This window comes from Vicugna pacos, chromosome 11, assembly GCF_048564905.1.
Source record: "Vicugna pacos chromosome 11, VicPac4, whole genome shotgun sequence".
NCBI classification, from domain to species: domain Eukaryota; kingdom Metazoa; phylum Chordata; class Mammalia; order Artiodactyla; family Camelidae; genus Vicugna; species Vicugna pacos.
The window spans coordinates 71,298,086-71,320,715 of NC_132997.1; the positions used below are offsets into that span (position 1 = coordinate 71,298,086).

Below are 22,630 nucleotides of genomic sequence, written 5' to 3' on the forward strand. Positions count from 1 at the left end.
CCCACCTGACCGTCCTGTGTGGGCTCCTGCTCCAAGGACCAGTCTGGGTGCTGGGAGGTCCAGCTCTAGATGTGGGTAAATAGGAAAGGTAACTTTACCTGAAGGCCTACCTGACCCCTAACCCCTCACTTTCCCCTGGTTGTCTCATCATCTGAAAGTGTGCAAGGTTCAACGTCAAGTTGAACCTGTCTCTAGAAAGTGCCCTTTGAAAGCATTCATCTCACTTGGACAGAAAACGTGCTTACTATAACAGCGTCAGCACTGAGTAGGGCCAGCAGCGGGGTAGGGCCTGGCCAGATGGGACATGAGGGGGGTATATATGTATGTATTTTTTTAACACCTTTATTGTGGTATGGCTCCTGTACAGTAAACTACACATATTTCAGATGTACAATTTGATAGATTTTGATTGATGTGTACACCAATGAAACCACCACCACAATCAAGATAGGTAACATTTCCATCACTCCCCAACAAGTGCAGTTTCTGAATTCCCAATTTATCCCTTCCCACCTCCTTTAGACCCTGGTAACCATAAGTTTGTTCCCTATGTCTGCGAGTCTGTTTCTGTTTTGTAAATGAGTTCATTTGTGTCCATTTTTTAGATTCCACATATAAGTGATATCATATGACATTTTTCTTTCTCTTTCTAGATTACTTCACTCAGAATTACGATCTCCAGGTACAACCATGTTGCTGCAAATGGTATTATTTTATTCCTTTTTATGGCTGAATAGTGCTCCATTGTATAAATATACCACATCTTCTTTATCCAGTCATCTGTTGATGGACATTTGGGTTGTTTCCATGTCTTGGCTATTGTAAATAGTGCTTCTACAAACACTGGAGTGTATGTGTCTTTCTGAATTATATTTTTCTCCAGATACATGCGGAGGAGTGGAAATTGCTGGATCACATGGTAAGTCTATTTTAGTTTTTTAAGGAACATCCATACTGTCCTCCATAGTAGCTGCACCAATTTACATTGCCACCAACAGAGTAGTGGGGTTCCTTCTTCTCCACACCCTCAACAGCATTTATCATTTGAAGACTTTTTCATGATGGCCATTCTGATTGGTGTGAGGTGATATTGTAATTTTGATTTGCATTTCTCTAACAATTAGTGATGTTGAGCATCTTTTCATGTGCTTGTTGGCCATCTGCCTGTCTTCTTTGGAGAGATGTCTATTTAGCTCTTCTCCTCATTTTTTGATTGGGTTGCTTGGTTTTTTTGTTTGTTTTGATATTAAGGTGTATGAGCTGTTTGTATATCTTGGAAACTAGTCCTGTGTCAGTCACATCATTTGCAAATATTTTCTTCCATTCTGTAGGTTGTCTTTAAGTTTTGTTGATGGTATCCTTAGCTGTGCAAAAGCTTTTAAGTTTAATTAGATCCCATTTATTTTTGCTTTTATTTCCAATACTTTAGGAGCTGGTTCAAAAAATTTATTGCTGGGATTTTTGTCCAAGAGTGTCCTACCTATGTTTTCCTCTAGGAGTTTTATAGTATTTGGTCTTACATTTAAGCCTTTAATCCATTTTGAGTTTATTTTTGTATATGATGTTAGAGAATGTTCTAGTTTCGGTCTTTTACAGGTAGCTGTCCAGTTTTTCCCAGCACCTCTAACTGAAGAGACTGTCTTTTCTCCATTGTATATTCTTGCCTCCTTTGTTGTAGATTGACCATAAGTGTATGGGTTTATTTCTGGACTTTCTATCCTGTTACATTGATCTATGTGTCTGTTTTTATGCCAGTACCATATTATTTTGACTTCTGTGGCTTTGTAGTACAGTCTGAAGTCAAGGAGTGTAATTCCTCCAGCTCTGTTCTTCTTTTTCAAGATTACTTTGGCTATTCAGGGTCTTTTGTGTTTCCACACGAATTTTAACATTTTTTTGTTCCAGCTCTGTGAAAAATGTTATTGGTAATTTGATAGGGATTGAACTGAATCTGTATATTGCCTTGGGTCATTTGGCCACTTCAACAATATTGATTCTTCCAATCCAAGAACATGGTGTATCTTTCCATTTGTTCATGTCATCTTCAGTTTCTTTCATCAGTGTCTTACAGTTTTCAGAGTATAGGTCTTTTGTCTCCTTAGGTAGGTTTATTCCTAGGTATTTTATTCTTTTTGGAGCAATGGTGAATGGCATTGTTTCCTTAATTTCTTTTTCTGCTATTTCATTTAAGTGTATAGAAATGCAACTGATTTCTGTATATTAATTTTGTATCCTGCAATTTACCAAATTCATTGATGAGTTCTAATAGTTCTCTGGTCACTTCTTTAGGGTTTTCTATGTGTAGTATTATGTCATCTGCAAACAGTGACAGTTTTACTTCTTCGTTTCCAATTTGGATTCCTTTTAGTTCTTTTTATTCTCTGATTGCTATGGCTAGGGCTTCCAAAACTATGTTGAATAAAATTGGCGAAAGTGGGCATCCTTGTCTTCTTCCTGATCTTAGTGGAAATGCTTTCAGCTTTTTCCCATTAAGTATGATGTTAGTTGTGGGTCTGTCATATATGACCTTTATTATGTTGAAGTATGTTCCATCTATGCCCACTTTCTGGAGAGTTTTCATCACAAGTGGATGTTGAATTTTATCAAAAGCTTTTTCTGCATCGATTAAGATGACCATATGGTTTTTATTATTCAGTTTGTTAATGTGGTGTATCACATTGATTGATTTGTGGATACTGAAAAACACTTGCATCCCTGGATAAATCCCACCTGATCATGGTGTATGATCCTTTTAGTGCATTGTTGGAGTTGATTTGCTAGAATTTGTTGATTTTTGCATCTATATTCATAAGTGATATTGCCCTATAATTTTCTTTTTTTGTGATATCTTTGGTTTTGGTATCAGGATGATGATGGCCTCATAGAATGAGTTTGGAAGTATTCCTCTGCAATTTTTAGGAATAGTTTCAGAAAGGAGAGGTGTTAACTCTTCTCTAAATGTTTGGTAGAATTCCCTTGTGAAGCTGTCTGATCTTGGACTTTTGTTTTGGGGAGTTTTTAAATTACTGATTCAATTTCAGTTCTGGTAATTTGTCTATTCATATTGTCCATTTCTTCCTGGTTCAGTACTGGCAAATTGTACTGTTCTAAGAAGTTGTCCATTTCTTTCACATTGTCCTTTTTGTTGGTGTATAGCTGCTCATAGTAGCCTCTTACGGTTCCTTGTATTTCTGTGAATTCAGTTATAATTTTTTTCATTTCTGATTTTATTAATTTGGGCCCTCCCTTTTTTCTTGCTGAGTCTGACTAAAGGTTTATCAATTTTATTTATCTTTTCAAAGAACCAGCTTTTAGTTTCATAGATCTTTTCTATTTTTTTTTTTTTTTTAGTCTCTATTTCATTTAGTTCTGCTCTGATCTTTGATTTCTTTTCTTCTACTAACTTCGGGTTTTGTTTGTTCTTCTTTCTTCGGCTGCTTTAGGTGTCAGGTTAGGTTGTTTACTCGAGATTTTTCTTGTTTCCTGAGGTAGGCATCCCTATAAACTTCCCTCTTAAAACTGCTTTTGCTGCATCCCAGAGGTTTTGGATCATTGTGTTTTCATTTTCATTTGCCTCAAAATATTTTTTGATTTCCTCTTTGATTTCTTCACTGAGCCATTGGTTGTTTAGTAGCATATTGTTTAGCTTCCACGTTTGCAGTTTTTGCAGTTCTTTTTTCTTATAGTTGATTTCTAACCTTATAGTGTTGTGGGAAGAGAAAATGCTTGGTGTTATTTCAGTTTTCCTAAATTTATTGAGGCTAGCTTTGTGGGCCAGTATGTGGTCGATTCTGGAGAATGTTCTATATGCCCTTGAGAAGAATATGTATTTTGTTGCTTTCAGGTGGATATTAAGTCCGTCTAGTCTAATATGTTATTTAGGGCCTGTATTTCCATATTGATATTCTGTCTGGATGATCTGTCCATTTGATATAAGTGGGGTGTTAAGGTCCCCCACTATTATTGTGTATTGTCTATTTCTCCTTTTATGTCTGTTAACAATTGTCTTATGTATTAAGGTGCTCCTATGTTGGGTACATATGTATTTACAATTGTTACATCTTCTTGGATTGATCCCTTGAGCATTATGTAGTGTCCTGCTTTGTCTATTGTAACAGTCTTTATTTGAAAACCCATTTTGTCTGATATAAGTATTGTTAGTCCAGCTTTGTTTGATTTCTGTTTACATGGAATATCTTTTTCCATCCCCTTACTTTCAGCCTGCATGTGTCTCTGCTCTGAAGTGGGTCTCTTGTAGACAGTGTACCCGTTCAGCCAGTCTGTGTCTTTTGGTTGGAGCATTTAATCCATTTACATTTAAGGTAATTATTGATACATATGTTCTTATTGCCATTTTGTTAATTGCTTTGGGTTTGTTTTTGTAGGTCTTTTTTTTTTTCCTCTTTCTTTTTGTTCTCTTTTCTTGTGGTTTGATGACTAGAGAAGTTCCTTTAACATTTGTTGTAAAGCTGGTTTGGTGGTGCTGAATTCTTTTAGCTTTTGTTTATCTGTGAAGCTTTCAATTTCTCCATCAAATCTGAATGAGAGCCTTGCTGGATAGAGTGTTCTTGATTGTAAGTTGTTCCCTTTCATTACTTTAAATATATCATGCCACTCCCTTCTGGCCTGTAGAGTTTCTGCTGAAAAATCAGCTGATAACCTATGGGAGTTCCCTTGTATGTTATTTGTTGCTTTTCTCTTGCTAATTTTAATATTTTTTTCCTTATCCTTAGTTTTTGTCAATTTGATGACTGTGCCTTAGTGTGTTCCTCTTTGAGTTGATCTCTGCACCTCCTGGACTTGGGTGGCTGTTTCCTTTCCCAAGTTAAGGAAGTTTTCAGTTATTATCTCTTCAAAAATTTTCTCAGGTCCTTTCTCTCTCTCTTCTCTTTCTGGGACCCCTATAACGTGAATATTAGTGCACTTCATGTTGTCCTAGAATGCTCTTAAACTATCTTCATTTCTTTTCATTCTTTTTTCTTTTTTCTGTTCTGCAGTAGTGATTTCCACTAATCTGTCTTATAGCTCACTGACTTGTTAGTCTATTCTTGGCTCCTTCTGGTATGTTATTCATTTCAGTAATTTTATTCTTCAACTCTGCTTGGGTATTCTTTATATTTTCCAACTCTTTGCTAAAAACTTAGCTCTCTACATCTATACTCCTCTTGAGTTCTCCGAACATCTTCTCCATGAGTACTTTAAACTCCTTCTCGGATAAATTCCCTATCTCCTCATCACTTATTTCTTCTTTTGGGATTTTATCTTGTGCCTTGCTCTGGAAGATATTCCTCTGCCACCTCATATTGTCTGTCTTTGTACTTTCAGGTAGTTTACTTACGTTTCTCAACCTTGGAGAAGTGGCCCTCTGTGGAAGATGTCCTATGTGTCCCAGCAGTACACTCCTCTCTTGTCACCCAAGGGCCAGGGTGCAGCAGGCCCCAGTGTAGAGTCTGGCCTGCATTTGTAGATTCCTTCCATAGGCTTTGGGATTGTTTTCTTATTTCTGGTGTCTGCCACCCTGTGAATGAGGCTGGACTAGAGGTTTATGCAGGTTTCCTGGCAGGAGGATTCAGTGCTTGCCCACTGCTGGGTGAAGATTCGTCCTGGACCTCTGGTGGTAGGGGCATGGTAGAGGTGTTTGTCCACTGATGTGTGTGGCTGCATTTCCACTCAGTATGTTGTTTGGCCTGAGGCTTCCCAGCATTTAAGCCTGCAGGCTGTTGAGTGGGGCTAGGTCTTGGTGCTAATGATCCAATCAAGATGTCAGCCTCCAGGAAAGCTCATGTAGATGAACACTCCCAGAATGTCTGTTACCACCTTTTATGTCCCCAAGGTGAGCCAGAGCTGTCCCCTACCTCCTCAGGAGACCTTCCAAAGCCAGCAAGGAGGCCTGGCCTGGGTTCCTGTGGCATCACTGCCTCTACCCTTGGACCTGGCACACAAGAGATTCTGTGTACACTTCCCAAAAGAATCAAGTCTCTATTTTCCCCAGTGCCATGGGACTCCTGGAGTTAAGTCCTGCTGGCTTTCAAAACCAAATGTCCTAGGGCCTCCTCCTCCCAATGCCAGAACCCCAGGCTGGGGACCCTGACGTGGGGCTCAGGACTGTCACTCTTGTGGGAGGGCCTCTGTGACTTATTCTTCAGCTTGTGGGTTGCCCACCTTGGAGGTATGGGGCCTGATTATATTGTGAGCACACCCATCCAACCATCGCGTTGTGGTTCCCTCTTTATGTTTCCAGTTGAAGATGGTCTTTTTTGCTAGGTTCTAGTTTTTTGTGGTTTTTTTGAGTTTTTTAGCAGTCAGTTGTGGTTTTGTTGTGGTAGCACAGAGAGGTGAGCTCATGGTCCTACTACTCCTCCATCTTGACTGGAAATCCTTGAGGTGGGTATATTTTGATCAGGTGTGGGGTGAGGTGGTGCCAGGCAGAGCTAGGGAAAGTTTATAGAATACGGACAAAGGGGAATGGGATGAGGGCCTATAAAAGAAATCTGCTATTACTACCTGCCCAGGTTTTAGGCCCCCTTTCTGGGATGAAAGCAGCCAGACTGTCCTTAAAGATTCATGCAATTTGGGAAGAACCAACTCTATCCCTCTTGCACCATTCAGAGCACTACATCCCTGGGCAACATTGGTTGGTTCAGAGATGGGCCTGTGACCTCGAACAGGCAGACTCTGGGGCCCAATTTCCAGAACCTGGTTAGTGCCTTCAGGGATTTGTCCTCCCTCTGCTGAGGCTGCTGAGAGGCAGGATGTGAGCTGGGGCTGCTGGCAGCCATTCTGCCTCCACCAGGGAATGAGGCCCAGGGCAGAAAGCCAGCAGAGGGGCAGAGAAAGCGAGAGCGGTTTCGAAAGACATCGGTTCAGCCTGGGATCCAGGCATTCCTCAAGCCAGCCAACCCTGGACTTTTTAATAATGTGAGCCCATAAATCACCTTTTTGGTATAAGCCAGTTTGAGTTGAGTTCTATAAGTGAGTCTGACAAATTAAGACCAGGAGGGCCCTGAACCCTCATGGATGTGCTTCTGAAGGAAGCAGGGCAGATGCTTAGGGTTAATATGGCAGGTAAAAGGGAAACTTCACCTACTGTAGTGTTTCCCCTCTGGTTAATTAGTCCAGCAGTGCTGCTTATCAGTGGAAGAAAGTGGTCTCCCCGTAACATAAACATATATGTAGGTTGTTGTAAATATTGATACAAGACCCCCACATCTACCTTTTACCAGATCCCTCTGCCTGCTGCCCACCTGTTGGGGGGAAGAAAATTTGTGCTCCTTACACCTCTAACCACACAAATAGCTGCCATAGCTGTGTGACCCTGCGTAAGTATCTACACCCCGGGGGTCTCCAAGTCTCCATCTGTACCGAGAGGGAGCTGGCCCCATGACCTTGGAGGCACTGAGCAGCTCTGACCTCTTCTGAGTGCTGGTGTTAAGTGTGCCACCACTCCCCACTGGCATATTTCAGAGCTCACCTTTTTAGCAACGATGCAGAGTTGTTCAGCTGGGAGGTAGTCAAATGGGAAGACAAACCTCCAGTTAAAATTCCCTTCGCCATCCAAGGACCTGTAATGGACATCTGTTTTCTGTTTGTTTTCTTCATTGCCAGGAATCCAGCTGAAAAGCAGAAGCAAATAGACTTAGCTTTGTGTGATTGACAAGTAATCTAGCCGCAAAATTGTGCAGTGATTAGAAGAGTCAAGGGCAGGAGAATTAATGCACTTTTCTTGGGCAGGTTCCAGTTATCTATGGAGCTAGGGGGTGATTTATGGAGGGGAGGCACTCCATTGCCTCTAACACAGGTTGTAGCCAAATAAAATATAATTCCTCTAAAACCAAAGCAGGAAACCCTTTAGACTACAGTTAACAGGGATAAGGTGAAATTTTCTGGAAAATATCAACAACTGGGCTGCTATTTTGGGAACGCTGAAGCTTGCTGGCTATGACTGTAGTCTCCCTGACTATATAACTCATCCATGTCTGTCATCACTGCTGATAGGCTCAATGAATATGGGTTAGTTCAAAATTTTAGCATTTCCTTTTCCATATTTTACTTAAGCAAACAGGCATGACTTAATCTTACAGCTTCCTTTTTAAATTATTCCTCAATTTACTCTGATCACATTAATGAGACTAGCAAGGGAGATGTAAGCTGCTACTTCTATATGCGTATCTATAAAAATTCATTTCCACCAGCAATGTAACATCTTAACTTCTGACATCTGTAGAGTTGCTTTTGGCCTGTGCCTGGCATACAGCAGATGGGTTGAAGGGGTGCATGAATGAATGTGGCTGGGAGGAAGTGTTGTCACATCTGCCTGCTATGGGGAAGACTCTTGGTTTGGAACCAGAGAAATACGAGATTTTAGACTAGAAAAGTGGAGGAATGCATGGTTCTCAACACTGACTGCACATTAGAGTCACTGGAATCAGCTGGGGAGCTTTTAGAGATAATGACGTCAGGACCCCACGGGGAGAGACTCTCAGCAGGAGGCAGGTCTGGCTGTGAATTTACTCTTCCACTGACTCTCAGCTTCATCTCCCATGTGTAAAATGAGGTTAATGAGGTTAATGATATGTGCTCTCTTCAGATGGTCCACACGAGGACAGAATGAGAAGGCCGGGGGGGGGGAAGGGGGAAATCCTTAAGTCACGTTTACGACCGTCGCTATGAACCAGGTCAGGTATGTAACATGACTTATTTTATTCTTCCCAACTGTGTAACTATCTCCATTTCACAGATGAGGAAACTGAGGTTCACAAAGGATCTACATCTCACAGAGCTAGCAACAGACAGAAGTAAGTATAACCCCTAGGCCTGCCTGACTCCAAAGTCCAGGACTATCACTCTGCTCAAAGGACCATGGATTCTAGAAAGTCATGTGCTGACATTAGGTCCTATTTTTGGTAGTGGTATTAATACCAATCAACTACAGTAGTTTTACTTTTTCCTAGTCAATTAACTACCCAGAGAACTTAGTTGAGTCTTTTTGACAATTAACTTTTAAGCTCTTGAACTGACTCCCTGAATAGAGTCCACACTCTTTGGCAAGGACCTTGGTAGCTTCACCTCCTGGCCCATCCCCAGATGTCACCATCACCCTCCCCCAGATCGCTTACCCCTGTAGCTCTTCCCTCCCTTTTTTCATGAATCTTTTTCACATTTTTATTGGAAAACAAGTTAAACAACTACTCTAAGTGTATGTATTTGTGTACTTACTGGGTGTTACCTACAAAGCCATACCTATAAGTGTAGTGCATTATTCATCTTTTCACATATAGTATTTAGATTTTCATTCCAAATAGAATATGGTACTTTAGGTTGTGCTTTATTCTTTTGATTACTGGAGTTTTCTCTCCGTCCAGTATTACTTGAGTTTGTTTCTCTGATTGGAAAAAAAATGCTTATGATACTCAAATAAATTTGCATATATATAATTAGCTGGAATTAGTTTTCCTTAGGGAATGTAATAAGATCCTGAAATGAGAAATAATGAAGAACTTGATGAACCATTCCCTGTTTAGACTGAACCTAAATAACAGTAATTATGTCTTTACCAAAGGTTTGATTGAAGGCCACTTGGGATCCTAAGTGAAACTTTGTCCTCACTTTATGAATATATTAAATTTCAACAAGTCTTATCTTTTACACATCAAGGAACCAAACTCAATCCATGTGGAGTGGTAATATACTATCTAAATTTTCCATAGTGTAGTGTGATGGTTAATTTGATGTGTCAGTGTGACTGGCCATGGGGTGCCCAGATTAAACATTATTTCTGGGTGTGTCTACGAGGATGTTTCTGGGTAAGACTAGAATGTGAATGGGCAGGCTCAGTAAAGCCGATGGCCCTCTCCAGTGTGGGTAGGCATCATCCCATCTGTTGAGGGCCTGAATACAACAAAAGGCAGAGAAAGAAGGAATTCACTCCCTTTTCTTTCTGCCTCATGGTTTGAACTGGGATATCTCATTTCATCTTCCCCTGACCTCAGACTGAATTACACAAGTAACAGCATAACGAGCACCTATGACACGTCACACCCTGGAGGCAGGCACTCGGGAAATGATGGTGGAATCAATGATTTTAAAGATTCTGCTCATGTTTCCTTTTTTTCTGTGGACCTGAGCCGCTGGTAATAAAATCTAAAATCTCTAGAAAAAGAAATTTTGGAAGCTCTACTTTTGTTTATAGAGCTAGTTATTCAAGGTCTCAAAAAGGATTTAAAATGAACTATATGACTAAAAAGGCTCAGAAATAACAAGTCTGCTTAACAAACTGAACAAAACCCGCTTTCTTAGAAGAGAAGCAGAGAAACACTGAGCAGTTCTGATCGGCATGAGATGCCTCCGCTCATAAACAACGTTCACGTGGGTTTCTTTCTTTCCTGTTCTTTCTCCCTTTGTCTCCCTGGAGCTCCCTAAACAAACTGCATTAATGAGATAAAACAGCTTTGAGCAGCCAAGATCCTAGAGTGGACACCTTCAGTCATGAAAGAGAGAGCCTGTTTTGTTCTGAGTGTGTCAAAGACTTGCGCGCCGGCCTCACCCTTTGACGTAGATGTCGCTCATTTCCTCCCCTGTGATGCTCTTCTCGTCCAGGACAACATCCTTTGTGTTCCAGATGATCACACGCAGGTAGTACCTGAAAGGAGCGCATTTAGGTGGTTCCTTTTTCCTCTGGTCCTGACCCAAGACCCCAGGACAATACAGCAGGGTCTCAAGATTACTTACTTTTTGGCTTTCCGGGGGGTGATGTTGAAAGGAGGGCCGGGTGGCCCCAAACTCTTGGGGAAAACATCCACCCACATCTGAAGTTTCCCCTAGATCATTCAAAAATGAAAAGAGGAAGTTATGTGATGGGTGGTAGAGGCTACAATTTTCTTTCATATTTCTTAGGCGAGACTAGTTCTTTGGGTCTCTTAATTTATTAGTCCATATGGACAGCAAAAAAAAAAAAAGGAGTAAAAGAGTGAAGCAAGACGAATCTTATACCATCAGTGTCACTCAGACTATCCACCCCATTCTCTCCCAGGGGTCTCCGATGGAGGTACATGCCCATCTGTATCATAGTCTGAGTCTTCCCACTGCTAACAGCACACATACACACACCCTCGTACAACAACTTAAAGTTGGGCTCTTCTCTCAGAACAGTTTTCATCCTGTCCCTCTATCGATCATCGCATTGTCTACTTGATACCAGTCCCAGTTTTGTGACACCCAAGGGTTTCTCTACTTACCTCCAGACAGAAAGCCAAAATAATGAAAAAAGGTATTTAATTTTTTAAAATAAAGAATTAACAGCATGGCACTTTCAAAGGAGAGACTCAGACAATGACAAGAACATGACAGTTCCCCCAAGTTGAGGGCTCCCTGCATTGGCTTGCTAGAGCCCACCCCCCGGGAGGGGACTCCCAGCAAGGGAGAGGGCGAAAGTCTGGACTCACAGCTGTGCCGCCATCTTGGTGAGGCCCCTCTCAGGTCTTTGACTGCCCTAGACCAGGCCCATCTATCTGACTGGAGTACTCTTCCAGACAGGCGAGGAATGCCATTACTAAACTATCAACCGTACGATCCAACTTAAAATTCCCCAAACTGTCTTTGGATGTTTTGTAGACTCTGCCTTCATGACAAAAACAGACTGGTTCTTTATAGGTTGCCAAGGAAACCACTCGATTGGCTTCCTAATGCACTGTGATCAAAATGAATTAACTGGAGCTCTTGAAAAGGGAATATATTTTACCATGATCCTGACTCTTTTCCAGCTAATCTCTAGGGCTCAAGATTCTACAATACATCAAGCACGTTGCAGAAATCAGGCACCCAGGTGTCCCCTAAGATCCAGCTACAGTCTGTTCAAAGTGGCAGGTAGCGGTGGTGGGAGGATTGGTGACTTCCCAGGGAGAAATCTTCCTTGCTTTGTAATTTCTTAAAACTACTCATTTGAGGGGTGGGAGGGGAGAGAGGAGGATAAATGGGCTCTCTGGGGGAAGGGAGAAGAAATGAAAACATGGAACAGAATAAGAGTGAGTGACAGACTAACCCAGTAAGCCCAGGCCCATTGTCGACCATGGTTCTGCTCTCAGCGTCAACAATATTTGCATCTCTTAGATTAACATTTCTTAAAGTGTGATTTCCTAACCATGTACATCAGAACCTGTCCAGGTTCTCTGCAGGCACGGATGGCCTGGGAATCTTCACTAGAACAAGCTTCCACACGGATTACTTTGTCATGTTCCATGTCTCCCCTTGCCTCTCTGGGAATGGCTCCTCCCACAGGGTCCCTGTGATGAGCCATCCTGTGACCTGTGTCCCTGCTCTCCTGGCTAGAGCCGAGTGGTCCAGTGGTGGACAAAGGGGCCAAGATGGGGCAACCAATCCTTCCCACATTTGGAAGAAGATGAGGCTACATTATAACAAATGCTCAGAAAGTGTCCACAATATTGTGACACAGGAGAAGGTGACGACTGCAGGAAGAGTGCAGGCTAAAGTGGGCTCAGAGACAGACAAGAGGCAGGGAGACCCTGGTCCACGTCTGTTCTGAGTCATGGTCACTCAGCTGTCTGGGCTGAGTTACCTGAAGATTCTTACAATAAATTCCCGTTTGGGACGAAGCTAATCTGAGTTTCATTTGTATTTCCTGTGTATCTAAAAGTGTTCAAAAGCAATACAAGAGGCAAGCCCATGTCAGCTACTGCCGCCGTGTCTGGCAGAGAGCCTTTTACCTGGGAGATGTTGGGCTGAAAGGTGCTGTGCAGGGTCCTTGTTTCCACGTGTTCAGGGACCAGCCCCTGAGTCCTGAGGATGTGAAGGGCTAGGCGCTCCTCGGGGGCCCCAAGATGCTGGTGCGGGACTTTGTTGGCTTCTGCAATAGAAAAGGACAGGGAGACAGGGATGGGCCTCTGGGACCAGTTCGACCAGATCGCCTTGAGGAGTTTGCAGCACTTCGCCCCAGACTTTGCAGAGCTGGGCAGGCTGTGCCACTCTGCAAACTTCACCTTGTGCAAGTGCTGTCGATAGAAACAGTTCCTGACCAGGGGCCCTGCCCCAGCCAGGCTCATACCTGACTTGTGGGCTGCTAGCAAAGGGACCGGAACACACTAGAATGTGTGAGAGCAACCCCTATTTACTCAATGTCAGAGGCTCACAGCCAGACTCTGTGTCCAGTCTCCCTTGCAGTTAGGGGTGGCCGTGCAAGCAAGCTAGGCTAGAACATAATGCAAGCGGAAGTAACGTGTGCGTCTCTTCAAGCCCCGGCCCATAAAACCCTCTCATGTAGGAGTCCCTGTGTGCCTTTCTCTTCCGGATGCAGAAGAAAACGTCCTGAAGATGGCAGAGCAAAAGATGGAAGGACCAGGTTCACGAGGCATTACTTGGAAGAGGGCACTCACCTATAGGAATACCTGTTTTGAATTTATGAGAAATAAACCTCTATTGTGTTAAGCCACTGAAATTTGTTGTTGGGGTGTTGTTCGGCTGTTGGGGGTACCCTTCTCCATGGGCCGTGCTGCTCACCTGTCTATTCTCAATCCCTTTTGCAGGTGCTCACGTTACAGCAGCATCAGCATTTCTTAAATATCTAATTATCCCCGATACTGACTAGGTCCTCTTTGGATAGAAAGACAAATACAGTTTCTTAGCATGTCAAGAATAAACAGTCGAGTGTCAGGAAGCACTTTCATTCCCATGTGTGTCTTTGCCCAGCTTTCTCTGGGTATCCCGGGCACCCTCAGAGTCAGCCCTATTGCCAGCCCCTCCAGGAAGCCCTCTTCCCTGTCAAACACCAAATCATGCCATAGCTTTTATGCTCTATTAAGCTTATTTCAGTCTTTGTCCTAACACAGCTAGCTGTCTGTGTGTCAGGACAGACTGTACTAAAACTTACTGCCTGGGAGAGAGCAAGATGCCCAGCTCGGACGTGAGCCAGCTGTGAACTTAGCAGAGTCTTCAAACCAACCCCCAGCATCCCTGAGCCTTCTTGGAGAAGGGCTGGAAGAATGACAGAATAAACCTGGAAGAGACGTTCCTGCACTACTATCTGAGCACTTTAGAGCTAATTATGCACGACATGGAAAGCAGTTAATTATTAGAACTTTGTGTTCAAAGCTCAAATGGCTGTGACCTAAAAAGGTCAAGTGAAACACAAGACAGACAAGAAAATGTGTCCACTCTGACACTGACAAGACAGCCAAACTCTGCTATAATGGGGCTTTTGTTAGATGGTCATGTGTGCGGAATCCCCTATGGTATTAAGGTGCCACTCTGCCCACCCCCCTCCCCAGCGCAAACCCAGGAGTATAAATGGGTTGCTATACCTTGTAACCAGCTTGCAGTCCATGGCAATGTGCTTACCAAATTCATCCAGGCTGTAGTCTCGTCCTCCATATCTGATTCTGTTTCCATCTTCGGAAAGGATGGGTGGTGGGAAGCCTTTGAATCTGGCTACATTTTGAAGCAGTTGTGTTGGTTTCAGTTGATCTCGCCAGGTATTTACTCCAGAACTGTGAATACCCCACACCCCAAGTTACCACAGGGCACACAGGTTTTTCTGGGCTTCACACCCACATACTTAGAGGCACTGCCATGTAATTGGGGGGGTGGTGGCAGGGAATACGCTCTACACATCGGCTTTTGCCTAGAAATCTATTTAGGATTTAGAGACCTAAAATCCACGATTATTTTGGCCTCAGCCAATTGATCCTCCCCCAGACCCCAGTTCCCTCCTCTGTAAAAAATGAGGAGTTTGAGATCACCATAGTCATAAGAGGCTAACTTATAAACTAGAAATCACAGGCTATATCTCATTGGATACCACAGAAAGACGCTGTTCAGCACTCAGGGAAAGGGCACACCACAAAATCCATCAATTTGGAGGGAGGAGCAGGGAATTCCTGCCATCAAGCATTGCCAGCGCTCAGTCCCTGGCATCAAGGAGGGGAAGCTCAAAGAATGGGAGAGGAGGGACTGGTTCTCCAAGTCCTGCTACCTGAGCCATCCCCACGGAGCTCTGCTCTGCTCCAGGGGCCAGCGCTTTACAGACGCCGATGTGAATGGCGCCCCCAGGAGTTGGGCAGTGCTACGGCTCTGATTCTCCCTAAGATAATTCTGAGATAACAGTATCTACCTGACTCAAAGGAATAGTGTCTCAATGAAAACAGGCACTGAAGTGGAGCGCCAGAGCTTCCCCGGGGATTAACTGCCTGCATTTACGCCCAAAGCCACTTACACACAGTACTGCTCGGGAATGCCGCAGTGGGACCCAAACCGGGAAAGGAATCGATTTTCCAGATCAATAATCGTCTCTCCTACTTTTTCATCACGGGTAAAGGTGTCGTAATCATAGACAGAAATTTTCAGATCTTTTTCCTGAGGTAAGTAGCAGCTCAGTTCATACATTCTAAATAAACAAACAAATGCATGGTTAGTAGTAAGAGCAGACTATATACTTGCTCAGGAGGAGATCCAGGGCTTTACATGCCGAAGCGCGAGTCCCAGCTTTGCTGCTTACTAGCTGTGGGACCCCAGGCCAGCTACTTAACCTCTCCAAGCTCAGTTTTCTCATCTGTAAAATGGTGATAACAGTCCCTACCACCCCATGTTCTTATAAGGGTCAAGAATGTATAGAAAAGGTGAAGATATGTATAGAAAGCATTTGGCATGGGTGCGTTGCTTAAAACCCAGTAGTTATGATGATGTTGGTGATAATAAATTATAAATAAAATATTAATTATAGCTTTATTAACACTATCACACAAGCCTATTAACTGGGCACCTGGGCTTCTCTACCCAGCTGGGAGATTAGTAAGACATAAACACCCTGATTTATAGCACCTTATCTGTGCTCCTACTATGTTCCTTCCTCTGCCTCGACAGAGACCACTACCCATGGAACATCCCAGACTCACCCTACAAGAGCATGGGGGGCAAGAGATGGGAATGAAAGCTGTGAGGTTCAAGCTGCCAAGAAGGCTCCCTCCTGATGGGTGGGTTTGATTCTGTATTTGCATACGGGGGGGGGGTCCACAGCAGGTGCTCAATAAACTTTGTGGACAGAAAACTGAAAGGCCTCTCACATCTCTCCTCTCTCCCTGTTCTCTGCCCCTCCTCCTGTCACTCTGTTGTGTGTACTGGTTCTTGCCCAAAAAGCCAGGAACATTAATTCCTTGAGCAGAAGAAGGGTGTGTGTCAGTGGGGCTCTGGAGAGAAGCTTCCAGGGTATCTCCTAGATAAATCTCAGCGACTTCTCTAGGCCGCTGCAGCCAGGCAGGGGCCTGTGGAGGAAGGCAGCACAGGAGAGAAGGTGCCTGAATCATGCCCACACCTGCCCCCAAATTCCATTACTGGATTCCAAGGGACAGTTATATGTGTCCCTTGAGAAAAAGAATTCTTTGGTCAAATAAGGTTGAGAACCACTTCTTTTGGCCTTCCTCTGGGCAAACCAAAGGCTCTGAGAAGTCCTGCAGTTATCTTTTATAACCCATGAGCCCTGGTTTGATGGAGGAATGTTTTTCCTTGGAACACTGATTAGCATCTTCTGGCAGACTGACGCTGCACTGAATGTGACGTGGAGGATGCCAGGATGTGCTAACAATATGCTGAACAATGTTCGAGCGGGAAGAAAGGCTGCCCCTTCCTGAAATCCTGTCCCAAGATCCCTGAGGGTCTCTGCTGAGAAGAAAGTCACCCTGTAAGACTGAGGCCAGGGACTGGCCATTTGAGGGTGCAGAGCCGGCATCCCCTTGGCTCCACCCTGCTGCGTGAGGCGAAGTCTGCACGGACGCCAGATGGGGATTGGCTGAATGGCTGCTGACAGCATCACTTCCTCCGGGGTTGCTCTAAGCAAGACTTTTCCTGCCACTTAATTAAGCCTGTGCTTGGCTCCTCTGAGAGGAGCGACCCAGACAGGGCTGCCTTTCTCCCATAAAAGCTGGCTTTCCCCGCTTCCCTGTCTCCCTCGTACGGAGTCCTCCTTCCTGCCCTGCATGCCTTTTCCTGTCTAGACCTCAGGGCTGGATCAGCGGAAGAAAAGGAAAATGATCATGTTGCCGTGCCAGAGGATTACTTCCACTACCTGGTCCCGGGGTGTTCAGCACAGAGCGGGGGTATGTGTGTGTGTGTGTGTGCACGCACACATGTATGTGTGTACGCACACGCATGCACACACGCATGCACACTCGAGAGGGAAGGAATGTGTAAGGGTACAATTAACAGACACGACTGGAGAAGAAATGGATGGGCAGGATAAAGCCAGAAATTAAAATACAGCCACACGTCAAATAAGAACAAAATGTTCTCCCTCTCGGCAGGGTTCTGGGGAAAAATAATGCTGTTCTTACCAATGGTTTGTACAAACAACATTTTTCTACAGGTGATGGCTTGGCCATGAATATGAGCATTACCAGGGGTGGTGGAAAAGCTCGAGGCTGGATCAGGAATTTTTATGTAAGTCTTGGCTGCGCTGTGTACCAGCTCCGTGGGCCCAGCGCTGGTGCCATTTCCCTCACCTGCCAAGAGGGGCTGCGATGCCCTGCCCTGCCTGCGGCTGGGTTTGACCCTGAGGTGAAAATCAGATGGTGGCACTGCCCAGAGTGCAGTGTGGCAACCGCACCAATTCTGGGGTCAGGTGGCCTGAGCCTAGGTCCTGGCCCTGCTTCTCACCAGCTAGTGCACTGGGCGCTGATTCTCTCTGTGCCTCAGTTTCCTCTGTTGTCACATGGAGCCCCCCAGAGTTGTGAGATTTTTGAGATGTTCCATATAAATGGCTCAGCATAGTGCGTGCATGCAGGAAAAGCTCAGCAAATAGCAGCGATTGCTAAATGTCAAGGCGGTCCTCTTTAGAGGTCACTTGGGTTTGCCTTCCCCTTGAGACGGTGCTGATGGGCTCCGGGTAACAGTCCAGAAACAAGCATACAGCGGCAATGATGAAGGCCATGATGCTATTTCAAAAATCTCAGGGAACAGAAGACAGAGGGAGCAGGGCATCTGACCCCCTCACTTTCTGCTCCTCTTTAGTTCTGGTAACAGAGTCAACACTGGCTCAAAACGGTGGAAGCAAAGCATCTCAGAAAACGGCTCAAACAGGGTCAGGGAGTGAGAACCTCCGTGTCCCGGCCTGTGCTTCCCGCCTGGAACCACCACCTGACCGGCCTCCTGGGCCTGTCCCAGCCCCGCCCCCAGGTCTCAGAGCAAACCTCCCAGCCTTGCTTTCATTTTCTTCAGGGCACATTTAGCTTCCACAAAATTCTTTGTGCATTTGTGTACCTCTTACCTGCCCCAGTGGCTTGGACATTTGTCTAGTTCACAGTCACAGACTTTCAGGGCCCAGGATACTTTCAGAGCCTGGCACACAGCACATCCTGAGCCGAGAGGCCGTGAAGAAATGAACCACAGAAAAACATGAGGAAACGCGCGTTACCTGCCGAACACCGGGTTGATCGTGTTGGCGATGTAGTGGTCTCGGTCTTCGATTACCTTTTTGCCCAGTGTTATTTTTATATAAGGGTCACACTGTGGGGACAAGACAGACGACAGGTTATGTCACGTTGGGGTGCCAGTTTGAGTCCGCTTCAGGGACAAACTCAGGTGAGCCTCACTCTCGCCTGCACGCGGATGGGAAGGAGTAGCCTGAGACCAGGTCTGGGCAAGGCTCCCCTGGGCGCCCCGCAGCCAGCGCGCCTTTGGAGAAGCCACGTGGAGCAAAGAGGCCATGGCGGGAAAGCAGTGACAGAGCAGTTCTCCAAGGTCACATCTGTAAAATGAGAAGGACGAACCAGAGGCTCCCAAACCCCTTCAGGCTCTGAGGTAAATCCCTGTTGGGACAATCCTCCTGAACAGACTGTCTGGATGCAGTATCTTTCCCCTGCATGAGATAACAGACGCCCAAATAGAAAGAGCATGACAATTACTGCGCTGATGCCTGTAATTACCCTGCTACAGGAGAAGGCCCCACACCCAGACTCTTACCAGGCCATTGTTGTCCTGGGGCTGGAGCTCTAAGCCTCGAACAATGTAAATCCTAACCGTGCATTCCTGTGGGACGCTGTCAGGTAATTCCCGAAACTGCCGGGGAGGGGCCGGCACGCTGGGGTCATCCGACAGGGAGTAGATTCTGAAGGAGCCCTGGGAGAGACACACACAGATGGACTCGCAGGGCCCTGGGGCGCCGGGGCTGAGGGCTCCAGGGCAGTGCCCTGCTCCCCCAGGACCCACGCGGCAGCCACGGGGGCTGTGGGACTGGGTGATGGACAGCCGCCTTTAACCACGTTGTGCTTGCATGTTGCTAGTAGGGAAAGTAAATGATAAAGTAATTACTTAATAGATCACAGGGGAGAAGAAAGGGCAGGGCAGAAGCAGGGAGGCCAGACAAGAATGTAGGCAAGACGTGGCGGTGGCTTGGACCAGTATGATGGCAAAGGAGGTAGTGAGGAGTGAAATTCTGCACAGTTTTTGAAGATAAGAAGAAAAATGATTATTTTTAAACTCAATAAAGTATTAAGGATGATTTCCCTTTTCTTGCATCACCCCCTAGGAACCCCCTCCCACTTCCAGGCAAATACGTGTTCATCCTTCAGGTCTCAGCTGAAAAGTCACTTCTTCCGGGAAGAGTGCCACACTTCCTGACTGCCCCTGGGATGGGTGTGTTTCCTACATGCTCTCTTCTAACCCTGCTCTCACCCCTGTCACCGCACTGACCTCTGCGTTATAACTGAATTATTTATTGTCTATATTCTTCACTAGACTGTGAGCTTCCTGAGGTTGGGAAATAGTTCTTGTTCATCACTGCGTCTCCAGGACCTAACACAGGGCTGGGGATGAAGCAGGGGCACAATACATGTTTTGTAGATGAGTGAGCCATCAGGCCAGCTGGGGCATAAACTGGTTTATCTGGAAACCAGTTTACATGCAAGAGGAAACACTAAAGCTGGATTCAGAATGTGTGGGTTTTATTTCTAGCTACTTTCATTCCATAACGCAGCACGAAGCAAGCACCTACCATGTACCAGGAACTAGGGACCCAAAAGTGAACTCAAGGAATCCAGTCTGGCACAGGGATGTTAAATAGGTTTGACTCTCACACCAGCTTGGTGGGCAGCTGTAAGAAGGATTTTGAGAGAGCAGATGGAGGGGGAAATGGTCTGATCAGTTAGCAATGTCTGCTATTGGAAAGGATTAGCAGCAGGTCTGCCACGGACCTGCCAACTGTGGTCGGAGGAGGGGCACTCATGAAAGCAGACACTTATGATGTGAAAGGTGCTCTAATACCAGCAGGGACCAGACCTGTGGGGACCTGGAGTAGGAGTGAGTCACTCTGCCAGGAGCGACCAGGGAGCACTTCACAAAGAATGTGCCATCAGAGCTGGCACTTGAAAGAACGAGGAGGAGTTCATTAGACCACAGAAAGGGAAGGAAGGGCACCAGGAAATGAAGAAGAGCTTGTCCTAAGGCTCCGAGTTGTGAGAGGACAGGGTGTGTCTAGGGCTGGGCGAGGGTGTGGTGACACAGGAGACAAGTCACCTGTGAAAGACAGGCTCCACCCTAGGAAGGAGTTGAGACTTGACCCAGTGGAAACCCAAGCCATGCTTTTAAGCCACAGAGAAACAAGATCAGATTTGGTTGCATGGAGGATGGACTGGCATATGGACGAGAAAGGTGGTGAGGACAGTCAATTGGGACAGCAATGGTCCTGCTGAAGCCTGGGAGTGGGCAGGGGACAAGGGGAGGGGAACAGAGCTCGGAGAGGCTGACTCAGCAGGATTCAAGACTGGTAGGCATGAGCAGGGAGATAGATAGTGAGAATGGCTTTGAATGCTCTGCCCCCACCCTGTTGCCCTTTTCCTTGTCAGCATCGTCTAGCATCCTCCAGATACCAGAGGAAATGTCCCTGACCAGAGGTAAACATCCTTTATGTTATAAGCCATACACCCTTATGTTATCCTAGGTCTACCAGGAAAATAGAGGTGGATTTTAAATAGGGCAAACACACACATTTTACTCACCTTAAACTCTCCTACCACAGAAGGGTCTTCATTCTCATCTGATTTGCCTCGATACAGCTTGAAAGTATCGGAGAAGTCTGTCAGGCCCTCGAATTCTGGTACGTCCTCTAGTTCACAATTGTAAATCTGAAACCCATCAAGACATTCTTTATTTCTCAGTAAAATACAGATGGAGTCTAAAATCAAAAAGACTGACAAGACCCAGTGGGCATGAAGATGTGGCTGGAGGAGCTGGAACCCCCACATGGCTGGTGGGAGAGCAGGACACCAGAGCTCTGGAAGAGTGTCTTATGGAGTCACACATCCACCTATTCTCTGATGCAGAAGCTGCATTCCTACATATTCATCCAAGAGGCATGAAAATATATCCACACGGTACAAAAATGTCCACAGCAGCTTCATCATCAGGAGAATGGATAAAACTGTGGTATATCCATACAATGGAATACAACTCAGCAATTAAAAGGGACAAATTACTGATACACAAGACCATGTGATGGATCTCAAAACTATTGTGTTGGACTAAAGAAGCCACACACACACAAATACATATTGTGTGAGTCCCTTTATGTGAAGTATGGAAACAGACAAAACCTATCTATGGTGACAAAATATGACCAGTTGTCTCTGAAAGGGATGGGAGGTTGTGAGGAACTGACTGGAAAGGGATACAAAGGCATTTTCTGGGGGGATGGAAATGTCCTTTGCCTTGTTTTGGCAGTGGTTTGTATGGGTGTATATATGATCATCATAACTCACTAAATGGATTATGTTATTGGACGTTAATTACGCCTCAGTAGAAAGCTAGAAGAGGAAATGGAGGAGGAAGGATGAAGAGAAGGAAAGGAAGGAAGGAAAGAGGCAGGGAGGGAGGATGCTCTGGGGCACTGATCCTCCAGACCAGTTTATTTCCCTAAATTAGTGGTCCCTTATGTGCTGGTGCTTCTTAAGGTGCATGGAGATGTTACAACAATCACATGAAAGAATGTGGATTTTTTCCACTTTGATGGAGAAAATTATTTGAACGACTTGATACTTCTCATTTTAAAGTCTAGTTTTCTCCCATGCGTTGTTCTAAAAATGGTAGCATTTGCTTTAGCATTTATTTCTTCTATTTAAGTACATTACAGTCAGAAAAACTGAATAAAGAATTAGAAAACTCAACATTTTAACAGCGAGATCACCCATGGTCAGACCTGCCTAGCTCAATAGCTTGTCTTCCTCCTGGACACAGAGCTGTGATTGTACCCTGCACACGTGACTGGATCAACTTCTCAGCTAGTGAAACCGATGCCCGTCTGCAGGACAGAATGAAGCTTGTTGATATTTCCTGTGGTTCTGCAAGAGGACCATGACTTCTAAGGTCTCCCTGGCTCAACCTGGACAATTGTTGGCCTAATTAGTGTGCTGCCAACCCAGTCCCAACCTTCTGCCAGATGTCCCCAGGCCCCAAAGTGGTAGTCACGTAACCATAAATCAACTGCTGTCCTCAAGCCCCGGGAATCTTGGCGAAGCCAAAATCCCTGGCAACAGGGCTCGCCCAGAGGCCAGACGTGCTCCCGGCCCCTCCCCTTCAGCACCCAGCATCTCTCGGACCTTTTGTTCTTTCACTGAGCTCTGCCTGTGGCCAGTTTTAATGG

General features: G+C 45.1%; 1 protein-coding gene and 1 long non-coding RNA gene across 9 annotated transcripts in view; one reads left to right on the top strand and one right to left on the bottom strand.

Annotated features, from left to right (window-relative positions):
- LOC140699368 (uncharacterized) overlaps positions 1-12,613 on the top strand; it is a 157,583-nt gene extending 144,970 nt beyond the window's left edge. For 4 of the 7 annotated variants that reach the window (XR_012077507.1, XR_012077505.1, XR_012077509.1 and 1 more), the window contains exons 4-7: positions 654-682; positions 884-919; positions 8,738-8,795; positions 10,412-12,613. This is a non-coding gene — a long non-coding RNA (uncharacterized lncRNA). Of the gene's footprint in view, positions 1-653; positions 706-883; positions 920-7,223; positions 7,320-8,737; positions 8,796-10,411 lie in introns of all 7 variants that reach the window. The other 3 variants (XR_012077510.1, XR_012077508.1, XR_012077511.1) reach the window with 3 other exon arrangements.
- MYOF (myoferlin) overlaps positions 1-22,630 on the bottom strand; it is a 154,246-nt gene that overhangs the window by 9,954 nt on the left and 121,662 nt on the right. For both annotated transcript variants that reach the window (XM_006211033.4, XM_006211032.4), the window contains 9 exons: positions 20,991-21,116; positions 18,958-19,113; positions 18,410-18,501; positions 15,221-15,391; positions 14,347-14,495; positions 12,720-12,859; positions 10,729-10,817; positions 10,544-10,639; positions 7,472-7,613 (listed from right to left, as the gene is read on the bottom strand). In XM_006211033.4, coding sequence (XP_006211095.2) covers positions 7,472-7,613; positions 10,544-10,639; positions 10,729-10,817; positions 12,720-12,859; positions 14,347-14,495; positions 15,221-15,391; positions 18,410-18,501; positions 18,958-19,113; positions 20,991-21,116 — 1,161 coding nt within the window. The remainder of the gene's footprint in view (positions 1-7,471; positions 7,614-10,543; positions 10,640-10,728; positions 10,818-12,719; positions 12,860-14,346; positions 14,496-15,220; positions 15,392-18,409; positions 18,502-18,957; positions 19,114-20,990; positions 21,117-22,630) is intronic.